The sequence below is a fragment of the Myxocyprinus asiaticus genome, chromosome 35 (genome assembly GCF_019703515.2).
Source record: "Myxocyprinus asiaticus isolate MX2 ecotype Aquarium Trade chromosome 35, UBuf_Myxa_2, whole genome shotgun sequence".
Lineage (NCBI taxonomy): Eukaryota > Metazoa > Chordata > Actinopteri > Cypriniformes > Catostomidae > Myxocyprinus > Myxocyprinus asiaticus.
This window is the reverse complement of record NC_059378.1, coordinates 8,118,826-8,143,409: the sequence shown is the minus strand read 5'-3', so window position 1 is coordinate 8,143,409 and position 24,584 is coordinate 8,118,826. Positions and strand designations below refer to the sequence as shown.

At 37.5% G+C, this 24,584-nt stretch overlaps 1 protein-coding gene across 2 annotated transcripts in view; it reads right to left on the bottom strand.

The window, feature by feature from the left end:
- LOC127425837 (host cell factor 1-like) overlaps nucleotides 1-12,251 on the bottom strand; it is a 28,704-nt gene extending 16,453 nt beyond the window's left edge. The window contains exons 1-8 of one of the 2 annotated variants that reach the window (XM_051672130.1): nucleotides 12,088-12,251; nucleotides 9,799-10,003; nucleotides 2,402-2,550; nucleotides 2,140-2,300; nucleotides 1,831-2,039; nucleotides 1,649-1,733; nucleotides 1,444-1,550; nucleotides 130-309 (exon numbers count right to left, since the gene is read on the bottom strand). In XM_051672130.1, the coding sequence (XP_051528090.1) occupies nucleotides 130-309; nucleotides 1,444-1,550; nucleotides 1,649-1,733; nucleotides 1,831-2,039; nucleotides 2,140-2,300; nucleotides 2,402-2,550; nucleotides 9,799-9,994 (1,087 nt within the window). In that variant the 5' untranslated portion in view covers nucleotides 9,995-10,003; nucleotides 12,088-12,251. Of the gene's footprint in view, nucleotides 1-129; nucleotides 310-1,443; nucleotides 1,551-1,648; nucleotides 1,734-1,830; nucleotides 2,040-2,139; nucleotides 2,301-2,401; nucleotides 2,551-9,798; nucleotides 10,004-11,882; nucleotides 11,998-12,087 lie in introns of those variants that run through there. The other variant, XM_051672131.1, reaches the window with a different exon arrangement.
- Between the last annotated feature and the right edge of the window lie 12,333 nt (nucleotides 12,252-24,584).

Here is a 24,584-nt window from a genome sequence, read left to right as displayed (position 1 = left end):
TTGATTTTTCAATAATGCCATTTTTTGTGTATGAGAAATAATATTTTCATGCATTAAGAAATATTTGACTACTCTTTGTTAGATATACATGGACATAATATATACACACAATATAACTGCTGCACTCACCTGTCTCCAGGTACCACAGGTCTTTGCAGCACACCTGATTGTTCCACGCTTTGCGGTACCCATCACGTCCACTCCACACATAAAGTCTGTTGTTGATAGCAACCGCGCAATGTCCCGCTCGTGCACGTGGTATGTTGTCCTCCAAAGCGTCCATCAAAACAGTCTCCCAAGACAAAGTGTCTAGAAGCAAAATAAAGTTTGTATTGTGGTTAAAGGAAAAGTTCACCCAAAAGTGAAAATTCTCATCATTTACTTACCCTCATGCCATCCTAAAACGTGTATGACTTTCTTTTTTCTGCTGAACACAAAGACTTTTTGAAGAATATCTCAGCTCTGTAGGTCAATACAATGCAAGTCAATAGGGTCCAAAACTTTGAAGCTCAAAAAAGCACATAAAAGCAGCATAAAAGTAATCCATATGACTCCAGTAGTGAGATCCATATCTTCAGAAGTGATATGATAGGTGTGGGTGAGAAACAGATCAATATTTCAGTCCTTTTTAACTATAAATTCTCCTCCCTGCCCAGTAGGTGGCGATATGCACAAAGAATGCGAATCGCTAAACACAAAAGAACACTTAGGAGAGAAACACACTTAGGAAGGCTGTTTGTAAGTGGAGATTTATAGTGAAAAAGGACATAAATATTTATATGTTTCTCACCCACACTTATTATATCGCTTCTACAGATATGGATTTAACCACTTGAGTCATATAGATTACGTTAATGTTGTCTTTATGTGCTTTTTTGAGCTTCAAAGTTTTGGACCCTGTTGACTTGCATTGTATGGACCTACTGAGTCTAGATATTCTTCTAAAAATCTTTGTGTTCTGCAGAAGGCAGGCACTCACATCTGGAATGGCATGAGAGTGAGTAAATTATGACAGAATTTTCATTTTTAGGTGAACTATTCCTTTAAGTGCTAATTAAAACAGTTAATGGCTCATTCAAATGGTCCTAACACATCATAAAACTAGCAGATCATTTTTAAACGGATCAGTTTTTGCCTTTCAAAAGTTAATGAAAATATCATTAAAGCTGCTGAGTAATATTTTCTCCTAACACTATGATACTTTCAAAAACACTGCTATTTGTTTGGCATCCAAACATTAGATCAACCAATGCCTTAAGTTTGAGGGCGGGACTAACTGTTTGTCTAACCAATGACAGATGGGGGTAATGTTCAGGAAATCTGTTTGTAATCACTTCTGAAATTGTTTGGTGATGCTAGCTGTTCAGAAATTACGCACAACAGCTTTAATCAGCTTTTCAACACTACAAACACATGTATTTCGCCTTCAGAGCAACAACATACCCAAATTTAGGCAGGCCAGTGTGTTTGTACACTTCCATTCCTTCTCATGTGTGGCCACCTTTACATCATCCATCACCAAGGGAACCCAGCCACCAAAAACATACATCCTACAAAGTAGAGTGGGACAAAAAAAGGTCATCACTGCCGCCATGTGAGTGTAGAGAATGCTTGTGGTGATGCAATTCTAGATTCCATTAGAACTCACTTGTTTGTAATAGTAGTGGCTGAGTGGAGGCTGCGAGGGAGGGGTGCAGTGCCACTTATTGCAGGCTTGTTCCAGGTCAGTGTGTCTGTAAAGAAAAGAGCGACCCAATTATTGATCGACCTAACTGATTGATTTAATAAATTATTAATTTTTTTAACAGAAACCAACAACAATTTTCATACCAATATCTAGTGTCCAAAGATCACCCAAACGACAACCGCTCATTCCTCCATATATGACAAGACGGGACTTCTTGGTAGTTTTTTCAGTATAAATTACAGCAGTGTGGCTCTCTCTTGGAGGTGGCAGAACTCCATATGTGACTGGCATATCCCAGCCTGCAACACTGGAGCCCGGACGCAACTCGAGAGTATAAAGGTCATTCAAATATCTGAAAACATGCAAAAAAGCAATTCTATGAATCAAATACTACAAACAATCATTTTTAAAGCATAGATATCATCAGCTAGATTACTATGTGGCCAACATACCTGGGAATGTTGTTCTTGGGGTCTTCGCTGTCATTGGCAAGCCCTCCGAAGAGATAGCACTTGTTGCCCACAAGAGAAAAACTATGGCCCAGACGAGGACATGGCGGTGCTCCATTTTTAGGGGCCTTTGGTTTCAATTTTTTCCATTCCCACCTACTTGCCTGATAACATCAACCACAGCGAGAATTTCATATCGAGCCAAACACAGACAAGAAAGTAAGTCACATAACAGTGTGATAAAAATCAAAGACATTTTTATTACCTGTAACTCATAAAGGTCATTGCTGTACTTTCCATATTCCACCATCCCACCAAACGCTAACAGCCGTGTACCGTCACATACAAAGCCATAAGCTGCACAGCCCGGAGGAATGTCTCCTCGAACAGCTGGTATGAACCACTGGTTTGTTGCTGAAAAAGAGAGATCTCTCATTGTTCAGGCAATATTACAGTGATAAGACGACGACGACACTGCAATAGAGCTCTTTTGCAATCTAAAGCCAATCTAGAGGTGCAGGCAATGTAAATAAAGAGCACATATTTACATTTGTAATTATTTTTTTCTAATAATCATTTGTAAAATTGTATGTATAAGAAAAACAATGTATAAAATTTAATGCTGTCATTCTATTACATTTTTTAATCACGATTAATCGCGTAATGTTTCATAGTTAAACGCGATTAATCGCAGATTTTGAAAGTGCTGAAATTTCTCTCTAAATATACTTTTCCGGTCAAAATGCATTTATTTGCTTCTTAGGAAAGAAAACAAACCAATATGTAACAATATAATGCTTTATTAACATTTTCCAAACAATAGCACCAATTCAAGTAACATTAAATGTTTCCCAAAGTCTAAGTGTGAGTTTGACTAATTGAAAGAACTAGTCCCCACACAGGTTGCATATTCACCGCAATGGGCATGAAAACTCCGAAACGCTCATCCTCCACAATATTAATCAGCTGGCAGACTGTGGCTATCCACTTTGTTACAGCAACTGTGAAGCCGCATTCATGATTTGCATCACGGCGTCAGCATCAAGATTTGAACTCAACATGAAAAGCGCTTGCAGACAAAAACTCTTCATTCTGCGTTTTGGTGATAGTTAAGACTTGCCGTGCTTCTGTGGTAATTAAAATGCGCCTTACTTAGGCTAAAAAATACTTGATTTCTGTCACAAGTTCCATCTAGGCTTGTTTTGCACAACAAATAGTGTAAAGAGCTCCTTTCCCAAACACTATCACTGAATCACTGTTGTGGGTGTTTGTGGTGTGTAATGAGTGTAATGACTCCAGGTGGAAAAATCGCAAAGGTTCCGACCTTCCAATGAATGTTTATGCTGGTTTATGCTGTATTAACGGTAAATGAGGTAATAGCGATTGAGAAAAAAATAACGTGTTAAACTTTAATTGCATGCATCACACTATTGAAGTCTGTCCCAAATGCATGCTTTTATAACTAATGCACCGTCATGGCCTTACTGACTAGCACTACCACGGTCTGCACTCGCTTACATCACCAAGTGTGGACTCGGAGGAGGACCGTAAGGCCGTAGGTGCCATGGAACCTTTTCACATATCCGGGTTTGGAATGCGGAAGTAAACAATAGCAAGATAAACTTGTACAGTGGTGAATGGGAGACAACAGAATATACAATTTTTGCCTACCCGTTTGCTCCAACAGCAAAAGAAAAAAAATCCACCATTACTTTCACAGCTTTCCAAAAGAAGAAAAAAAAAGATGGCGGTGGATTACAGCATTCAGAAGAGAAAAAGAGGACAAATTTTCTGTCATTCCCTCAGCAGCTGTATTAGAAACCTCTTTGGAGCTGTAGGATCTTGTTTTTTAAAACATATTCCAAGGTAATATAACACAGTGTAAAATTATAAATTTATACTAAATATTTTAAAAACTGCAAATGAAAAAATTTGCTAGTTTTACACTGCTAAACGCGGAAACGCGTCACAGTCTGCGAAAAGGGGCAATTTTTTTTATTAATGCCAAAAACAATTTACATGAAATTGCACCAGTATGTACAGAACATGAAAAGAAAAATTAAAAAGAAAATTAAAAAAACCAGAGTTATGAGGTTATACACTGAAAGTCATTTGACAGTTCAAGGATTTTTGTTTTTGTTTTTTATGCCCATCACAGATGTAAAATAAGAATCATAATCTACCAAAAACAGAGTATAGGATTCTTACACAGAAATTTCCATTAATGTATAAAATATTTCCCAAGAAAATTGAATAAATTCACAATGTACTGAATTTGAGTTCGAATTGTAAAAAAGAAAAAAGGTATTAATGGATATTTTGACTCTCTTGTAAGCCAATAGTTAATTTTTTTTCTAATTATATCAGTCATGGGATTTAGATTAATATCTGTGAGGGCCAAATTAGAATTTAATGTTAAATTTAAAATCAAATAATTAATTACTTCTTTAAGGTGAATTCCACATATTACGGACTTATCTATATTTTTTAATGCCAACATTTCACATTTTTAAATATTAAAAGAAAGACCAGAAACCTGAGAAAAATATTTTTTTAATCTCCAGTGCTTTAGGGACTTCATATTGAAAATTGCCATTATTTTGATTAATCCTTAAACTTAAAATCTGTTTAACAATCAGGAATAAAAAGGGGGAAATGGGGCAACCCTGTCTTATACCTCTGTGAATTGGGAATTTTGATGTTGTTCCAGATGTTTGACACAGCTGTTTCCGCTCACATAAAGAGTTCACAGCATTGATAAAATTACTAAAATTTAAAAAAATTAATACACTATGACTAACAGTGTCAAATGCTTTTTGAAGTCTAAAAAAATTAAATAAGTGAGGGATCTAAAAACAAATCACTATATTCAATCAAATCCAGAACTAACCTTACATTTTTGAATATATAATGACCCTTCATAAACCCTGACTAGCATTCAATCAATCAACTCATTAAGACCATGTTTAAGTCGTTTTGCTAAAATTGAAGTCAAAACTTTATAATCATTATTTAATGAGGTGATTGGACGCCAGTTATCAATCAAAAGTGTCTTTTGGGGGTTTTGGTATCAGAGTAATAACACCCTCTCTCACTGATGGTGGAAGGTATCCTTTAACCAAAGATTCTTCATACACTGTCAATAAGAATATAGAGATTGTGTCACAGAATGTCTTTAAAAGTTCTGAAGTCAATCCAATCCATCGCTCCCAGAAGATTTATTGTTTTTTTTAGCTTATTTATGCCCTCCTCAACTTCTCCCAATGAAGTGTTTTCAGAACATACAGTTGAAGTCAGAAGTTTACATACACTTAGATTGAAGTCATTAAATCTAAAAAGGTTTTAACCACTCCACAGATTTAATATTAGCAAACTATAGATTTGGCAAGTCGTTTAGGACATCTGCTTTGTGCATGACACAAGTAATTTTTCCAACAATTGTTTACAGACAGATTTTTTCATTTTAATTGACTATCATAATTCCAGTGGGTCAAAAGTTTTCATACACTAAGATAACTGTGCCTTTAAGCAGCTTGGAAAATTTCAGAAAATTATGTCAAGCCTTTAGGCCTTTAGCTTATGATAGGCTAACTTGGAGTCAATTGGGGGTGTACCTGTGGATGTATTTTAAAGCCTACCTTCAAACTCAGTGCCTCTTTGCTTGATATCATGGGAAAATTAAGAAGAAATCAGCAAAGACCTCAGAAAAACAATTGTGAACCTCCACAAGTATGGTTCATCCTTGGGAGTAATTTCCAAACATTCATCTGCATGAACAATAGTACGCAAGTATAAACACCATGGGACCACGCAGCCATCATACCGTTCAGGAAGGAGACGCGTTCTGTCTCCTAGAGATGAGCGTAGTTTGGTGCGAAAAGTACTTATCAATCCCAGAACAACAGTAAAGGACCTTGTGAAGATGCTGGAGGAAACTAGGGCTGCAGCTAATGATTATTTTGATAATCGATTAATCTAACGATTATTAGAACATTTATTCGACTATTTGGCGATTATTGTAATGATTAATCATTAGCATTTAACTGATGATTCAGCTTGTGCCCCGACTTAAAAGGTTGTATTAAATGTGCTTACTAACAATAAAGAGGACAAAATTATCTTTTAAAAATACCTCTAAATGACATTCACTGAATTAAAGGGGAAAAAAATACTTTGTTTAATTCAGTAAAGAAATTCACTGCAAAAAAATCCTATTGTTATCAAGTGTTTGTCTTGTTTTCCATTTAAAATTGTCTAAAAATCCTTAAAATAAGATACATTTACTTGAGAAGCAACATAAGATATTTAGACTTGCTTTCGGAGAATGTATCTTGAATAAGTATATTTTGTATATTAGTGTATTTTTTCACTTGTTCATACTTCTGTGAGTGCAGTAAAGACAAAATATACTTACATTCAAGATCTATTCTCTAAAAGTAAGAGAAATATCACAAGAGATATTCTCTAAATATCTTATATGCTGCTTCTCAGGTGAATTCATCTTTTTTTAAAGGATTTTTGGATATTTTTAATATTATATTCAACATTCTCAGATAACAAATTTCTTCTGCAGCTGCTAAAGAAAATGTACATTGTTTTGAAGGAGTTCAAAACAAAGCCAAAACAAAAAGTATTTTGTTGCAGTGTATAATGGGGATAAGACAACCCTCTCTCACCTTTCTGTTCACTTCAATCCATCTTTAACTCTCAAAAAACAAACTCTCTCTTATTAATAAAGCTGTGTATTGGCAATTTTCTTCATGATAAGAAATGCACAGTGACACAAATTATGATTCAATAAGTCGCGAGCCATTACGTTATAATCTAGCTGCATTAAGCGTGCACGCTCAAGGGATGAGTGTCCCCGCAACAGAGTCTCTCTCAGCCGGGTGCAGTTTCAATCTCTCCCCCTTAGATCGGGACATTCACGAAACTCACAGAAGAGGCGCTGACCGCACAGAGAAATGTCAGTTTCGGAGTTTGTAGTTATTTACATGATCTGCTTCCATACTATTTGAACTTTAATAAAGCTATAACACATTAAATATAACTGCATTTAAGATTTAATGCCGGGGTGTTTCCTTTAAAGAGCTCCGGCTCCAGGGCCTGGGTAGCTCAAGTAAAGATGCTGTCTACCACACCTGGAGTCACAAGTTCAAATCCAGGGCATGCTGAGTGACTCCAGTCAGGCTTCCTAAGCAACCAATTGGATCGGTTGCTAGGGTGGGTAGAGTCACGTTTGGTTAAGCTACTTGTGGTCACTATAATGTGGTTCTCGCCCTCGGTGGGGCGCATGGTGAGTTGTGCGTGTCTCCACGGTAAAGCGTTCAAAAAGCCACGTGATAAGATGCGTGGATTGATGGTCTCAGACATGGAGGCAACTGAGATTCGTCCTCCACCACCCGGATTGAGGCACATCACTACGCCACCACGAGGACCTAGAATGCACTGGGAATTGGGCATGCCAAATTAGGGAGAAAAAAAAAAAAAAAGAGCACCGGCTCCCAACGAGAGTGCTTCTGTATTTACTTATTTGGTATTTTTGTATAATTCCCTCATACTTTGCGATCCACATCACCTGAAGCTGTTTGGAAAGTTTAGAGTGCATCTGGACTGTGAGTTGTTTTCTTCCTCTCCTCAGTCAGGCGTGAACTGCAGTGCTGCTCTCGCGCGTCATCATTAGAGTTTAATGTGATCTCATGTTATGGTAAATTACATCAAACAAATATTCGGCAACGAAAATTTTTGTCGACAATTTTTTATTGACGACGCTGTCAACTAATCATTTCAGCCCTAGAGGAAACAGGTAGACAAGTATCTATATCCACAGTAAAACAAGTCCTATATCGACATAACCTGAAAGGCTGCTCAGCCAGGAAGAAGCCACTGCTCCAAAACCGCCATAAAAAAGCCAGATAACAGTTTGCAAGTGCACATGGGGACAAAGATCTTATTTTTTGGAGAAATGTCCTCTGGTCTGATGAAACAAAATGGCCATAATGACCAATCATTATGTTTGGATGAAAAAGGGTGAGGCTTGCAAGCCAAAGAACACCATCCCAACAGTGAAGCATGGGGGTGGCAGCATCATGTTGTGGGGGTGCTTTGTTGCTGGAGAGACTGGTGCACTTCACAAAATAGATGGCACCATGAGGAAGGACAATTATGTGGATATATTGAAGCAAAATCTCAAGACATCAGCCAGGAAGTTATAGCTCGGTCACAAATGGGTCTTCCAAATGGACAATGACCCCAAGCATACCTCCAAAGCTGTGGCAAAATGGCTTAAGGACAAAGTCAAGTTATTGGAGTGGCCATCACAAAGCCCTGACCTCAATCCGACAGAAATTTTTTGGGCAGAACAAAAAAAGTGTGTGCGAGCAAGGAGGTCTACAAACCTGACTCAGTTACACCAGTTCTGTCTGGAGGAATGGGCCAAAATTCCAGCAACTTATTGGGAGAAGCTTGTGGAAGGCTACCCAAAAAGTTTGACCCAAGTTAAACAATTTAAAGGCAATGCTACCAAATACTAACAAAGTGTATGTAAACTTCTGACCACTGGGAATGTGATGAAAGAAATAAAAGCTGAAATAAATAATTCTCTCTACTATTATTCTGACATTTCACTTTATAAAATAGTGATCCTAACTGACCTAAGACAGGGAATGTTTTCTACGATTAAATGTCAGGAATTATGAAAAACTGAGTTTAAATGTATTTGGCTAAGGTGTATGTAAACTTCTGACTTCAACTATATGAGACTGAAATCATTACTAATGGTTCTTACTGAATTAATAGTAGCAAGAATAGGCAAAAAATGTAATCACTTTCATATAATTTACCATAAAAGTTTGCAATATGAGATAAGATTATATTTGTTTCCTCATGTACAACATCAATTTGTATTTTCCTAATCGCATTTAACTGCAACCTTTTAAGTCGGGCACAAGCTGAATAGTTGGTTAAGAGCTAATGATTAATCGTTGCAATAATTGCTGAATAGTCAAATAATCGTTCTAATAATCGTTAGTTGCAGCCCTACAGTGAACAGAACCAGCGCACATGCAGTTAACAATACAGGGAAGGTGGAACAGGTATCCCCTATTGCTTTTCAGGACTACAGGGCAAACTATGTCAGGTTAATGAAGGCTTTTTACTTTTAAAACATGATTGCGTTGCTGATAATTAAAGTAATTATGCTACATCATAACTTTGCATGGAGAGTAGCACGTAATTTACTTTTGCATTAAAAATATAAATAGTGTGCTACATGGCCCAGTGTGATCGTTAAAGAGCAAATGCTGTGATTTAATTATATAAAAATAATGCTTCAGTGTATGAGCGTTCTGCTTCACACATTTATTTAAAGCTCATGCAGCTCATACAGACTAAGTTTGCAGCATTTTGTGGTTTAATAATCACACTAGGACATATCCTAATTTTAATTAAATTAGTTATGCATTTCAGTGTAAAAGGAGTAAAGCACACGCTCAAATATGCGTGGGAGCATTTGAAAGCATTTGCTAAACTCAATGAACACAATAGCTAAAGCTGACATGATTTAACAAGGTACAAGACCTTGTAACGCTGTTAAACATGATTTGAATACATTTCCAAAGCTACCGTGCAAAACTAGGTTTGTAAACTTTTTTTTTTACTTACCAGTGTTATAAACGTGCAACTCGTCTGCGATTCCTTCATTTCCTCCTCCGAACACGACCATAAGCTCCTTGATGGCCACGGCTCTATGTCCATGTCTCGGTCGGGGTACCGGCCCAGACCACCCCAGAACCCGCTTCCATCGCGGCTGCAGTGGGGCACCGGTTGTTCCAGGCACAACGGAACCGGGGGATGACATGTCCTTTTACTAAAAAATAGGGAATGCACCTCAGCGACTCTTAAATAAAATTTAAAAAAAATCTGTCAACTATAGCTTGCAAGGTAGATACTGCATGAAAAGACCTCGACAGATAGTAGGCAACAATTCTGCATAACACCCATGTGTACCTGTTGATAGTAGGGATGGGTGGATCGAAACTAAAGTAACGAAATTCCAATACTGATGTAGTCTCAAGATTATCGATCCTCACATCAAAATATAAATTCTGAAGTTGTTGCTTTTTTAACTAGTAATATTAATTAGATAGCATGAATATTAATTCATCTCATAAGCTTCAAAGTGGAAAAAAATAATTATATTAGCGAAAAGTTGCATGGCACCCAAACTACTAATTTTATCCAAATAGAGGTATCGGTATTGATATCGGCGATATTGGCCTACAAGTACTTGGTATCGGATTAGGGTTGCCAACCCTCACATAAAATACGGGACTGTTCTGTATTTAAATATAAAATGATGCGTCCCGTACTGAATCAATACGGGATGCGATTTGTTTCCGTATTTAAGATGGTCAGATGGCGTCATGGTGAAATCGTTCCAGATAGACAATTTAACATTGATGTAAGTTGGAAAATTTGCCTATGGTGGGTAAGGGACCGTCTGAAAAGTCCACACATTGTGCTAAAACGTGCTAATACTGTGGAGGGCGTGGAAAGGGACCGTCTGAAAAGTCCACAAATGGTGGTAAAACTGTGGAGTTTCTTTCTATATAAATGTTCAATAAGATCAAACAATGTGTGAATACAATCATAAAGATAAGTACAGGTGAAGGAAAAAATAAATAAATAAAAATTATAACAAAATATGTAAAAACCATCCAAAATGTATACATAAAGACAAATAATCCAAAATAAGTATATTTTTAACATATAAATTATGTATATTTTTTTTATAAGTCATGGGCCAGGAAAGTTCTCATTTTAGCATATAAGAAAGGATATACAGTTTATTTTAATGTGTTGCTATTAACTCAACGCAACCCCCCTTTTAGGTGTCCCTTATTTTACTACTTAAAGTGGCAACCCTATATTGGATCGAAAAGAAAATAAGTGGTATCGCCCATCCCTAATTGATAGGTTTAAATTAAATCTGTTTAAATAACAGTACAAGTCAAGTACCAAACAGTGTGGATTATTCAGGCATTTGGTCAATTCAGAAATGCCGCCATTTTGGTGCTTGCACAGAGGCCAAAAGCCGGTTATCTATGCTAAAATCCCCGTGTGCAATAAAGTGCAGCAACTTTCGCACGCATAGATATATATTCGAAGAAACGTGTTGCACCGATAGCTACTCTAAAAGTCACATCTCAAAGCAACATTCTCCAGTTAAATGTCCCTGATGCAGAAAGTGTATCGGCCCATGGAAGTCGCCATCTTGAAACAAATAAAGCCTCGGCCAGTCTGAAAAATGGCGAACAAAAACAATACATTTAAAACTTAACTGTTTAAAAAGCGCAAATGCGCTAACTGGCTGCGAATTAGTAACTGATGCTTAAGCCAAACACCACCCTTCTCAAAATGCTGGAAAGTTAGACAAAGCTAGAAATTCAGAAACTAACAGTGAAAACACTGCCTATTTGCTGCAGAAGGCTGTTTTCATGCCTCTCTCGTCAGCCACTCAAAATAGCAAATAATACTCAATTTTGAGTTTGCTAATTAATTCCAGTACAATTCAAATCAAAACAGTGGGATCTATGCTACAGTTTCCAAGCGGATTGGACAAGTATTTGAGACTGTAATGCATGCATATATTCAAGCAGCGAAACGCGGCTTCACAGCGAGCTAGTCTCATTTCACAAAAGCATCCAAAACTAAATATATGAGCAGAAATACACCCCGATACATACTATGATCAGACCCGTCCGTATAAATTATATCTCCAAGTAAAAACTCTCGCTGGTTCTATTTTTATTTAATTCATGCCGCCCCGGTGTAAGCAGCCATCTTGTCGTCAAACAGCTCCCACAAGAAAAATGGCGGCTAAATTTGTGTTCACTATTCAAAAACACAAGTTTGGCGCAATGTGTTTTCATCACCACAAGTCATACATACGAGATTCGTGTTGCGATATCCAGGGAGATGTTTTGATGGTCTTGCTTTGAGATGATTGCCCAGTTGCATCTAAATTTGTTCAGAAGGATCCACTCTCATGCCTGCCTGGAAGCCGCCATGTTCTTGACAATGTCCAGACGCTCCTGCCACCCGAAACAAATATGGCGGAATAGCACATCCCTCTCTAGAGCTTTTAGCAAATACACACTTGCAGTACGGCCTCAGTGATGCCGTTTCTTTATTAATAATATATAGTCATTATACCCACTAGAGTTGTATATCTGAGATGCGCTAAAATCAATACAGAAAATTACAACCGAATTTTACGCTTTAGCTTTATCTTGATGAAGTGTTTATTGTCCCACACTAAATATGGCGACATAAACTCACGTTTATTGTGAGAATTTCCTTTCTGGCCCATTTCGTACAATGAACGCCTATGTATCAATTTTAGAATAAATTGGTGCTTTCTAAAGAACAGGAATGGCATTTTATTTTATTAAAATCAATGTTTGCCACGTCACAAAAAAACAATTGTAACGTAAATATATGTATAAATTAAATAACACAAAAAGGAAAACATAAAAATGTGTGAGTTATACAATTACATAAACCATTATATATATATATATATATATATATATATATATATATATATATATATATATATATATATATATATATATATAAGATAATGTAGGCAAAGTGGATTTTTCATCATTTTTATTCATCAAGATTTTGAAGGCAAGGTTTTGCATTCCCTTGCAATAAATTTACCATTACCTAACATTACCATTACTAGAGTAACCAAATTTTAACCTTGATAATCGTAATAAAAGCATATTAATAATACAGGAAAATGAAAATTATGCTAATAAAAATCTTAATTTTTTTTGGTTATTATTTGACTACAAATACCATAGCTAGGCCTACTTTTTATAGTTACAATATGGTTTCCCCAAAAACTATGGTTGTCTACAATATTACTTTAATACAATGGTTTCTGCCAAAAAACTATGGTTACTACAGCCTACAGTGTAGTCTAGTAAGTTTCCACCCAAATAAAAAACTTTAAACTGTCACGGTTACTACTATAGTAAAGCCATGGTTGTACTACAGTAACCATATTTAAACAATAATTACCACAAAATTATGATTTTTGTTACCAAAATTTTCATGTATTATCACTATGGTTTCACTGTGTATATCATGGTTAAAATATAGTTACTGTATTAAAACCATGGTAAATTTTTTGATAGGGAATGCAAAACGATAAGGTTACAACTGTAACCATGGTTCCCTGAAATGAGGGAATGAATACTGCATCATAGCTGACTATGGGGTTATCCCCGCAGGTGTAGCCAATCTCTGAAATTCTTTAAAATCTTGGCAATTTAAATTGGCAGATAGCAATTTGTGCTCCGCCTCCCTTACGTGCGCAGTGGGCATATATAGACTGCAGGGTGCAAGCGATACTCGACCCTTGTAGCGAAGATTCAGTAGTGCAGCCAGCTTATGCAGCATTCATTCCCTCATTTCAGGGAACTATGGATACAGGCGTAACCTTATCGTTCCCTATCAGTTCAGTCATGAAAGCTGCGTTATAGCTGATGCTATGGGGAATGTATACCATCACGCCATGCTAATGATTCACACAAGTAACGATGCCTACTAGCCAATGGGGTAGCAAAAAGCACCAACAGAGTCTCCCTTCGCATCGCAATAAGAAGTGAGAAGTAGAATGATGAATGGATGGATATACATGGCAATGACGCTAACCGGATGGGGTAGCGCAATCATCGCAAGATGAATTAAATCACTACCATGTGTGAATAAGTATAAATAAGGGACTAACCAAATGGGTTGTGAAAACGTATATAAGTTACCGCTAACTGCGGGTTATTATGGGATGACCATGTATAAATAAACTGGTAGTAAGCAGCAGGATACATAGTTTAACTCTCCTTCACAGTAAGCACCAGGGAAGAGAGAGAGGAGACATCCAGGTTGTAAAACCTATGAAAGTGCTAGGGGAAGCCCAACCTGCAGTTCGGCAGATGTCTTCAAAGGAAACACCATTAGACAATGCCCATGAAGATGTCATGCCTCTAGAGGAGTGAGCTTTTACTCCAATAGGGCACTGTATGCCTTGCGAGTCGTATGCGAGCGCAATGGCATCCACTATCCAATGTGAAAACCTTTGTTTGGAGACAGCCAACCCTTTAAAGTGACCTGTGACGCAGACAAAGAGCTGATCCAAAAGCCGCATTTGCCTCGATATATGCACGCAGTGCTCTTACAGGACACAGTGTGTGTAGCCTCTCCACTTCGTCTGAAGCGAACAGGGTTGGGGGGGGGGGGAGAAAGCCAGAAGGGTAGTAACCTGTGCCCTGAAGAGTGGTCAAAACGTTCAGCATGTAGCCTTTCTTGGGATTAAGAACAGCTTTTGATAAGCCTGGTCCAAACTCTAAGCTTGAAGGTCCCCGACATGTTTTACTGAAGTGAAAGCAAGAAGCAGCGCAGTCTTTAATGAAAGTACGCATAAACTCACTGAATCCAATGGCTCAAACGGCGGGCCTGTGAGTGCTTTTAACACAAGCGCGAAGTCCCAAACTGGCACAGTAGTGGGGCGAGACAGTCTCAACTGCCTCCCGCCATTGAAGAATTTCATAATCAATGGGTGTCTGCCTATTGATAGACCACCCCGTGGGATATGTCTGGTTGCAACGGCAGCGACATACACATTGAGCTTAGGTGGGGTGAGACCCACATCTAAACGTTCTTGTAGAAAGTGATGTATAGGCTTTACGATGCATTGTACAGGGTCCTCGTGCTGAGAGGAACACCAATCTGTGAACACTCGCCATTTCAACGTGTATAAACATCTTGTTGAAGGGGCTCTGGCTTGTAATATAGTGTCGAGCACCGGTTGCGAGGGCCCGTGCGCATCAGTCAGGCACCGTTCAGTGGCCACACATGACGTTTCCACAATTCTGGATGTGGATGCCAAATTGTGCCCCCCGCCTACGTGAGCAGGTCCCTGCTCAGTGGAATCCTCCACGGGGGGCTTTCAAGAGTTCTATTAATTCTGAAAACCATGGGCGGTTGGGCCATTCCGGTGTAACCAAAAGTACCGCTACCTTGTCCTCCTGAATTTTGCACAAGACTTGGTGAAGTAAGTGGATGGGAAGGAATGCATACTTGTGTCCCGCTGGCCAATTGTGGGCTAGAGCTTCCAGGCCCAGCGGGGCATGAGTCACTGCGTACCACAGGCGACAGTGTATTGTCTCTGGTGATGCAAATAGATATATTTCGGCTTCCCCAAATCAATCCCATATCATCAGAACTGTCTGAGGACAAAGTCTCCATTCTCCTTTTATAACACACTGTCGTGAGAGCAAATCTGCACCGCTGTGACCTGGAACATGCGTTGCAAGTATCGATAGATGTTTCTCGCACCAGAGGAGAAGCTGGCGCGTCAGGTTCATCAATGGTCGTACTCAAACTCCTCCTTGGCAATTTATGTAAGCCACGACCACCGTGTTGTCAGTTCTGATCAGAGCATAAAACCCCTGGATGGCTGGTCGGAAAGTCATTAATGCTAGAAATACAGCGAGTAGTTCCAGACAATTTATGTGCCAGGTCGCTTGAGCACCTGTGCAGGTGCCAAAGGCTGGGCGTCTGTCGCACAGGGCTCCCCAGCCCGTGTCTGACGCATCCGTCGTGACCACTTTGCGTCTGGACGCTTGACCGAGTTGATAGAATGTGGGCGTTTTCCAAAAGGTTAACGCGGCTAAACAGTGGCGTGTCACCAAAAGACGTAAGCAGTCCTGTCACCATGAACGATGGGGTACCTTCAATCTGAGCCAGCACTGAAGTGGTCTCATACGCAGTAGTCCCTATGGGGTGACCACTGTTGCAGAGGCCATGAGGCCCAGGGCTCGTTGAAAAAGCTTCAGTGGAAACGTTTGTCCCAGCTTGAAAATGTTCAAACACCGGTGAATGAAATGAACGTGTTCTTCCGACAGGCGCGCTGTCATAGGTACTGAGTTGAGATTCATGCCCAGGAATGAAATCTGACAACTGGGCGTTAACATGCTCTTCGACCAGTTGACTTTCAGTCCCAAATGCTCCAAATGTGCAAGTAACAGGTCTCTGTGTTTGCAAGCTTGTTTTTTTGACTGTGCTAAGAGCAACCAGTCGTCGAGGTAATTCATAAATCGAATGCCACTCAGCCTCAGCGGAGAGAGCCCTGCATCGACACAATTCGTGAATGTGTGAGGAGCCAGGGATAAGCCGAAAGGCAGGGCTTTGAACTGGTAAGCAATCCCCTCGAAGGCGAATCTCAAGAATGGCCTGTGATGAGGGGCTGTGTGTATGTGACAGTAAGCGTCATTCTGGTTGATCGATACAAACCAGTCCATAGGACGAAAGTGAGACAGCATTTGTTTCTGAGTAATCATTTTGAATGGAAACATCACGAGTGATCGGTTCAGGCATCTTAGATCCAAAATAGGGCATAATCTTCCATCCTTTTTGGCGACTAGAAAATAACAGTTGTAGAATCTGCTGTGGGCATCGTCTGCTGATACCATCTTTATTGCGTCTTTTGCGAGGAGATTTAATATCTCTGAGTGGAGAATTGGCTCGTCCCGCACTGTTATGGCGGAGGAAATAACGCCATTGAAGCGATGCGGCCGCCTCGCGAACTGTAACATATACACTTGTTCTATCATCCTCAGCATCCAACTAGAAATGTCTGGAAGATGGCACCATAGCGTACGCATAATGGGCCACCACAAGGGGTAGAAGAAAACTCAGATCCACCCGCTGTGAGAGGTGCAAATCTTGATGACGATTCTTATTAGAAGAAAATCCAATTTTCCATGCAGAGTATGTGAGAGAGATTATCGGCATCCTGAAGGAGAAAATTCTGAAGAGATAGCGCTATGCACCACCTCTATATACGCCCGCTACACGCGTGAGGGAGGCAGAGCACAAAGCGCTATCAGCCAATTATAACTGCCGAGATTTTAAAGAGTTTCAGAGATTGGCTACGCCTGCGGGGATAACCCCATAGCATCAGCTATGATGCAGCATTCATGACAGAATTGATAGGGAACTATTTCAGAAAAACAATTCCTGCTCTTTATTACGCTGGGACAGCTCAGTTTTAAAAAATATATGCTATTGAGGTGTTGGTTTTAAAAATCTACATTAATGAACATATATATATATATATATATATATATATATATATATATATATATATATATATATATATATATATATATATATATATTTTAAGATTAATATTTTTTATTGATTCATATATTATACAAAACATATATACACAGAATGAATAATTTTTTTTTAACAAAAGCATCAGATTATTTATAAGCAAAGCTTAATTTTCCCCTCAAATATTTGACCAAATTTCGCAATATCCTCAAAAATGACAGATAGAGGAGATTGTTTTATCCAGTTGTTTGAAGCCTATTATTCCAGATGGATGCTGCACCACACTGCAATAAAAAACAGATGTTCAACAGTTCCTGAATCAAGAGCTATTTCACATTTGGCATATGTTTTGAATTAACAACATTAAATCCGATGTTTTGAATGATTCTTGGAGTTGGATTCTTGGAAATATGATAAATAGGACCTAATTTATTATTCCCATTAGGGACAATTAGAAAACATATTTTTAAAGTTGTATTTTTGTATTGTTCTATTTATTAATGTATATAGAATCTATAAAGTGGTGTTGTGGTATGTTTGTAAATGCAGTGATTTGTTGTATTTACTTGTACTTTTAGGACTTTGAATTAGAAATGTAATTATTTCTTCGTAGCTAGATGGCACTGTGACACCTCTGCTAAGCAGCAGGACACTTCTTGCAACATAGGTACCTTGTAAATAATAATAAAACAATATACACAAATGAGACAATTGTTGACATACAGTAAGAGTATAGAGCTATTAAATTAATGTGGACAGCATATAGTTCAGATTATGAGGGTCTTTTTCTCAGCAGAAAATTCTGAGAATTACTTGATTTAAGAAATAATTAGATCATTTAGATTATAAAGACAAAGCATGTGTGATTATTCTTTCCTGCAGGTGAGACTGTAGTCCAAAAGAACAAACCAGATGCAACGCAATGATCCATCAAAAGTGTAATGTGTCCCTACTGATCAACTGAGGTGAACACACAACTGAGAACTAATAAAAATAATCTGAATTTGGAATTCTGATGTCCACTTTAATTTCAAGTAAAGACCATGATTTCCCTTGACATTCAGTGAACATGCGACGGGAATGCAAACTGTATTTATATAAAGAGGGTCCTCCCTCTTCCGGTCCTTTTTTGTCGTCAACTGTTAATACCTTTGACCCTTCAGTCTGTCTTTGACCTGATCTGTTTCAGTAAAATCTATTACACAAGTGGTTGTTGTAATTTCTGATTTGTAATGTCGGTCAAACTATCTGTGGGTAATGTGCAATGCCAATTCAGTCACTTATGGTGAAACAAACAAATATAAAAAATGAACCGGTTTCCATTTTGTATTGAATGTTTTTATGGTTTGTTACACAGTGATCATTGCACATGGGGTACAAAAACGTATTAGTATCCTAGTGATCATTCATTGTATGGCAGATATTCCTTGTTGTAAGGTTTTGCTTTTACATATAGTATCAAAACAAATGAAAGACTTACACTTGAATTTTTTTCCAAGAGTAGATCTGGCTGTTGCAGTTAGGATCTTATTTCTTCTCATTCAAAGATTTTAGATATGTATAAATTAATCTTTATGTTTGTTATGTGTGCTTGAATTGTGGTGGTCTGTTGACAGGGAGCAGTGAAATTAACTGGTGTTGGTGTTGATTAGGTTAGCCAATTAACCCTTAAATTAATGGGTGTTTCACCAAACATTATTACATACTAGGGATTTAGCGACCTGACACTTATATCTATCACAAATGGATCTGAAAATATGATTTATGGAAGCGCAAAAAAAATAAAAGAGACACTATTACATATCTCGTGACTTTAATGACCCTATACACTTTTGGTAATAAAGCAGTTAAAAAAAATTGCCTTTTTTATTATTAATATTTTTACACGATTTAGAAAAGAAACGCTGAGGAATACTAAAGAGGTGTGGGCATAACTCCAAAAAATGGATGAGGTACAGGGGGTAGAATGAGGTCCCGGGTCACTAAAGACCCAAGGTATGCATTAAAGGGTTAAGGCACTATGCAAGATGCTTTTAACATGCAATCAAGTGCGACCGGTAGCGGAAAAAGAGAAAACCATCTACAGTTAACACTTCTTTTCAGCCCAAGTTATTTTGTAACAGAATTATTATTTTCAAGAAAAACAGCCATGACTGCGCAAGCCTCAGAAAGTTCAATATTTATGTTTCTGTATTAAAGCATATTACTCATTTCTAAGCTGTGTAACACTTTATAATAGCTTTCCCTAATAACATTAACAAACATTTTTAAATGATATAATACCTAACTTATCAAGATTGAATTCAAATGCTCTGAAAACAGTATAATTTATATACAAAACTGAATTACAACAGCAAATCTTTGTTTCAGCTTCTCTCCAGAGTTGTATTTGTTTGCTTCAGTACCTCTTATTGTACTTTCACTTGTCTATTTTGATCACTAAGACTTGCAAATATTGAAAAACTATAAACTGGCAGTAGGCATACTGACACTAACTCGTTGGCACATGTGGTCTTCTGTGATGCAGGTTAATGGGTTGGAGATAACTACAGTATGTGACGCACTTGAATGTGTCTTTACCTTAGGCACCTCTCTTAACTGCTATATAATGACTGTGGTCGTTAAGAGCCTTAGCACAAGTCCAATAATTAGTCCTGAGCCACTAAATAGATGAATAGAGGAAGTGAGGAAGAGCAGGGATAAAAACAGAAGAGGAGGGAGGGGATAGAGCTTTGGCCACAGAGGGCGAAGAAATGGTTAGATTAAGAGTACATCAAGTACTGCAATGATTTTGATAACATAAGAAAAAGAGAGGCATTTTAAGACATGTATATTTATGCATTTTATTCAGTCTGGCTTATAGTGTATTCAAGGTGTGTTGTTTTATCATTACATGTGTTTCTTGAGAATTAAACCCTTGACCTTGGTGTTGGTAACACCATGATCGACCTGTTAACCTACACAGGAAAACATGATTTATTTGTTCAACGATGTTTGGGAATGACAAATAAGGATATCTAAGATTATACAGAGAAATCTTTTAAATGTCTTGCTTTAAACACGTTTCATTTCCTTAGAAGTGTAATCTTTGTATTCATGTTGGTTTCATACATTTTTGAAAAATGCTTATACCATTTTTAACACAAATTTTGATATAAGGACAGTTTACTTTGTAAATACTCCTCATATACACTGAAAAAAAAATTATTTGCAAGTTTTTGCACACAGTTTTTCTAAGTAAATTTGAATGGTATAAAATTAAGTAAAATCTACTTAACTTCATGATGAAAATAAACCTGCAAATAGTGAAACCTTTTAAGCTCATTAAATATTCAAGCCAGTGCATGCTAGGAACAGCTTTGAAAAGTTAAGTAAAATGTACTTAATTTATTTACCTGTTAAATGTACTCAAATTAGAGAATAAACACAAGGTTTTCTACTTTAGGATTGATAAACCCTAACCCTAAACAATAACAAATAATATTTACTTATTAAGCTAGAACATTCATTTTTACATGTTTGAATTAAGTACAAATTTAGAATTTACTTAATATTTTTATGTTCACGCTTAAACTTATTCAATCTAGAAAGTATTTAATCTTTTCTGCTATATTTATTTTCACCACAAAATAATCTACTGATACTTAACTCAAACCTCCCTCAAGAAGGGGAAAATTCAAAATCGGTTGGATTTTGAATATGGTTTTTTTTAACATTCATGAAAGTTAACACTAGAAATATTGAAACTAAATGTGTATTGCATGTATACTGGATGCATATTACCATGTCACAGTGCATATACTGGTGTTGAACGTTTAGTCGGGCCTGCTCCAGATTAGCTGTATACAGTTGCATGGGAAATCTGCTGTTTGCTTTTCTAGGAGTGATTATCTCAGAGGACTCAGAAGCATTAAAAGCAAGAAGACCTGAATTAAAATATCACTCTGACTCTTTCCTCATACAACAATTATTCAGCCCTTTCACATACAAAAAAAAAAAACAAAAAAAAATGACTGTTTGAATCCACTTTTCTGATAGCTTGTGTCCAATCATGTGCATTTTTATTCCAAATGCATAAGATTATCTTCACTTCTGTAAGTGTAGTATAACCATTATTGTCATTTTTGATTTATTATAAAATAATATTATTTATTACTAAATGTGTGAAACCTGTCATTGCCATAACATTTTCAGAAAACATTTGGAAGATTATTTTGTGTGTTATAAGCACATTCATTTAACATTCATTCTACATTTTTCAATAAAAGTGATAAATTCCCCTAAAATAAATGTATTTACATAAAATGTACATTTCTTTTTTACCTAACTGATTATGTTACTGAAAAAAACAGGCATGAAGGTAAACATCATGATTTTTACATGTGAAAATGTAATTTTAACCTGACATAAATACACCGATCAGCCAAAACATTAAAACCACCTGCCTAAAATTGTGTAGGTCCCCCTCGTGTCGCCAAAACAGTGCCAACCCGCATCTCAGAATAGCATTCTGAGATTATATTCTTCTCACTACAATTTTACAGAGTGGTTATCTGAGTTACCTTAGACTTTGCCAGTTTGAACCAGTCTGGCCATTCTCTCTTGACCTCTCTCATCAACAAGACATTTCTGTCCACAGAACTGCCGCTCACTGGATTTTTTTTGTTGTTGTTGTTTTTGGCACCATTCGGACTGTTGTGTGTGAAAATCCCAGGAGATCAGCAGTTACAGAAATACTCAAACCAGCCCATCATGCCACGGTCCAAATTACTGAAATCACATTTTTTCCCCATTCTGATGATTGATGTGAACATTGACTGAAGCTCCTGACCCATATCTGCATTATTTTATACATTGCACTGCTGCCACATGATTGGCTGATTAGATAATCGCATGCATGATTGTTGGTGCCAGACGGGCTGGTTTGAGTATTTCTGTAACTGCTGATCTCCTGGGATTTTCATGCACAACAGTTAAGTAAAGTCCAAAGTAAAACTGATTTTTGATGCTCATTCAATTTACTTCATTAAAATGAAAGCAACGCAAATGTAATTTCACTTAGTCCATTTGTTTTGGGAAAACATAAAAAAAAATTCTACTTTGCATTTCTAGAACTGTAAATAAAATGTCCGTAATTAACAGAAAAAGAATGTTAACATGCTACAGTAAAAAAACATTAATTGGTTAACAGGTAGTTTTTCCTTAACATACAGTAAAAAACTGATAATATATTTAAGAATACAATACATGCAATTTTACAGTTAAATATTGTTATGTTTTTATATGATTTTACAGTATAGTTAACGGTAAACATTTATGTTATGTTTAACAAGAGGATACATGTACTTGTGATTGACAATTTTTTAAATTTCTGTGAAAAACAATAATTGGGTGTTCCCAGAAGTCCCTGCATGACCCATCAATTTTTTTCATATTGTAAGTAGTTGTTTCTTATTATTTCTTTAATAATGTTTATTGCATTATTTTAGTGTCACATGTGTTGCCCTGATGGTGTTTTGTGCTTGTGTGAGTAACACTGTGCACTGTCTCTACATGTGTATTCATGATGAACTTCAAGTCATCATGTGGCCTTCTATTGTTACTACAGTGTTTAACAATACAGATTAAAAAAATGATAAAGTGAAAAACAGATTTTTGTAGTTCCAGAAGGCTGGTATATTAAGTTTTTATCATTTATATGCTTTGCATGAGACTCAATGGGTAGAGTAAATGTTGAAATTAATTGCTATTTTATGTGATTTTATGCAATATTAATAAAGGGGGAGATTTGGAAGTATTTAATGTTCTGTTATGTTGAGATTTACAGTTGAAGTCAGAAGTTTACGTACACCTTAGCCAAATACATTTAAGCTCAGTTTTTCACAATTCCTGATATTTAATCGTAGAAAACATTCCCTGTCTTAGGTCAGTTAGGATCACTACTTTATTTTAAGAATGTGAAATGTCGGTGGCCTGTGTAGCTCAGCGAGTATTGACGCTGACTACCACCCCTGGAGTTGTGAGTTTGAATCCAGGGTGTGCTGAGTGACTCCAGCCAGGTCTCCTAAGCAACCAAATTGGCCTGGTTGCTAGGGAGGGTAGTCACATGGGGTAACTTCCTCATGGTCATGATTAAATTGTTTTTGCTCTCAATGGGGTGTGTGGTAAGTTGTGCGTGGATCGTGGAGGGTAGCATGAGCCTCAACATGCTGTGAGTCTCTGCGGTGTCATGCACAACGAGCCATGTGATAAGATGCGCAGATTGACAGTCTCAGAAGCAGAGGCAACTGGGACTTGTCCTCCGCCACCCGGATTGAGGTGAGTAACTGCGCTACTACGAGGACCTAGTAAGTAGTGGGAATTGGGCATTCCAAAATTGGGGAGAAAAAAAAAAAGAATGTGAAATGTCAGAATAATAGTAGAGAGATAATGATTTATTTCAGCTTTTATTTCTTTCATCACATTCCCAGTGGGTCAGAAGTTTACATACACTTTGTTAGTATTTGGTAGCATTGCCTTTAAATTGCTTAACTTGGGTCAAACGTTTTGGGTAGCCTTCCACAAGTTTCTCACAATAAGTTCCTGGAATTTTGTCCCATTCCTCCAGACAGAACTGGTGTAACTGAGTCAGGCTTGCTCACATATGCTTTTTCAGTTCTACCCACAAATTTTCTATTGGATTGAGGTCAGGGCTTTATGATGGCCACTCCAATACCTTGACTTTGTTGCCCATTTTGCCACAACTCTGGAGGTATGCTTGGGGTCATTGTCCATTTGGAAGTCCCATTTGCGACCGAGCTTTAACTTCCTAGCTGATGTCTTGAGATGTTGCTTCAATATATCCACATAATTTTCCTTTTTCATGATGCCATCTATTTTGTGAAGTGCACCATTCCCTCCTGCAGCAAAGCACCCCCACAACATGATGCTGCTGCCCCCATGCTTCATGGTTGGGATGGTGTTCTTCGGCTTGCAGCCTCACCCTTTTTCCTTTAAACATAACCATGGCCATTATGGCCATTATGTTTCATCAGATCAGAGGACATTTCTCCAAAAAGTAAGATCTTTGTCCCCATGTGCACTTGCACACTGTAGTCTGACTTTTTTATGGTGGTTTTGGAGCAGTGGCTTCTTCCTTGCTGAGCAGGCTTTCAGGTTATGTCGATATAGGACTCGCTTTACTTTGGATATAGATACTTGTCTACCCGTTTCCTCCAGCATCTTCACAAGGTCCTTTGCTGTTGTTCTGGGATTGA